This window comes from Pieris napi, chromosome W (genome assembly GCF_905475465.1).
Source record: "Pieris napi chromosome W, ilPieNapi1.2, whole genome shotgun sequence".
NCBI classification, from domain to species: Eukaryota; Metazoa; Arthropoda; class Insecta; order Lepidoptera; family Pieridae; genus Pieris; species Pieris napi.
In genome coordinates this window covers 2,186,472-2,188,164 of record NC_062258.1, presented here as the reverse complement: position 1 = coordinate 2,188,164, position 1,693 = coordinate 2,186,472, and the positions used below count along the sequence as shown (strand labels likewise).

General features: G+C 37.2%; 1 protein-coding gene across 1 annotated transcript; it reads left to right on the top strand.

The window, feature by feature from the left end:
- The first annotated feature begins 419 nt into the window (after nt 1-419).
- On the top strand, nt 420-1,316 carry LOC125062012. Its single transcript, XM_047667625.1, has one exon. It carries the CDS (start codon nt 420-422, stop codon nt 1,314-1,316), a length of 897 nt encoding a protein of 298 aa, XP_047523581.1.
- The last annotated feature ends 377 nt before the right edge of the window (nt 1,317-1,693 follow it).

Here is a 1,693-nt window from a genome sequence, read left to right as displayed (position 1 = left end):
AAATCGAAAAATAAATATAACTGTCTACTAGGAGAACATAAACAAAGTGAAGTGTAGTCAAGCAACCATCTAATTACTACGTGCGCTCCTGGTACTGCGCCCGATCACCCCACTATCGAAGGTATTGATCCCACTCAATATTAATCTTATCGAATCCCCTAAAGCTGTGAATTTACGCCACGCCCACATCCCTACCAGCGTCACACTCGTGCCCCGCTTACCACCACTACCTGCGTCCTGCGCCCGCGCTGATTGCAACAGGTGACTGTGGCCACGCCCACTAATTATCTATTGGCCTATTTACCTTGAGCCATCGGGAACTTCTTATCGGACATTCCATTGTTTAGTGCATTCACATTTTTTGCAAACATCTGCTTGTACTATCGAATAGACAACTGTTAAACTCATTATAATAAAGGATGAATCCTATTGGAGATAAGTCACTATCTGAATCTGCCATTGATCAAATTGGTATGGAAATGGAACAAATCACTCCTCCCAACTATGTGGCCTTGAGAAACAAGAGAAGAAGAGAAGATGATACGAATGTGGACCGATTTGACGTTTTTAGAGAAGAGATAAAAACACTCATTTTAACAATGTTTAAATCGCAAGAAAGTGGCTCCAAAAAGCTTGAATCCACTCTTACCGAAATAAGTAAGACAAACACAAATATCCAGACAACTATGTCCTTCCTCGCTGAACAGAATGTAGAACTTAAAAAGAAGTTAGAACTTCTCGAAATAGAAAGGAAAAAGGACAAGGAACATATTTCTATTTTGGAGGGACAGCTAGAAGACTTAAAAAGAGATAGATTGAAGAATAACATTGAAATAAAAAATGCACCCAAGGCTGATAAGGAAACAAAAGAAGACCTTATAATTATGACCTTAGAGTTGGCTAAATCAGTCAACTGTCAGTTGAGTGAAAAAGACATTAATGATATTTACAGGATAAGATTTAAGAGGGAGGGAAATGCTAGTTCCCCTATAATAGTTGAATTAAGCACTACCTTATTAAAAATGAAGTTTCTACAGGCCTGTAAAACATACAACTTGAAGAACAAGGATAAATTACGAGCTAAACACCTAGGATTAAAATCACAAGGTCAAGAAAATATCCCTGTCTACGTAGCAGAACAGCTGACCGCCTCCAGGGCTCGGCTGTACTTCCTTGCTAGAGATCTAATGAGATCAAAATCTTATAAGTTTTGCTGGACTTCCTATGGCCGTGTCTACGTCAGAAAATCTGAAAATTCACCCATTATCACTATAAATAATGAAGCAATCGTCCAAAAACTACTAGGAGAGCAATGACTAGACTTAATTCTTGAACCTTGTTATCTCTCTCTGTCTTTGATTGCTCGGCCCATTTTATATTTTTGTTTTACCATATTATGTTATTTCATACTAGTTTTACATATTGCCCCAATAGCACCCAAACCACATCTTTTTAACTACATAGTAAAATATCTTATGTTATTCTTTTATCAAATTTTGTTCCCGATTGTACACACATTACTCATTACTACTACCAAGACACATAAATACTTTATTAACAAAGGCTTGGATTCGGCCCTACACTACTACACACACACCTTCTCCAAACATATTCACACATTATCAGTACGCGATACTTTCATAATAAGTAGACTATTTAACACACTTCATAACCAACAAGCTAATAAAATGAA

Excerpts from the sequence above, each read along its gene's own strand:
- LOC125062012 (XM_047667625.1), top strand. The coding sequence starts at position 420 with ATGAATCCTATTGGAGATAAGTCACTATCTGAATCTGCCATTGATCAA.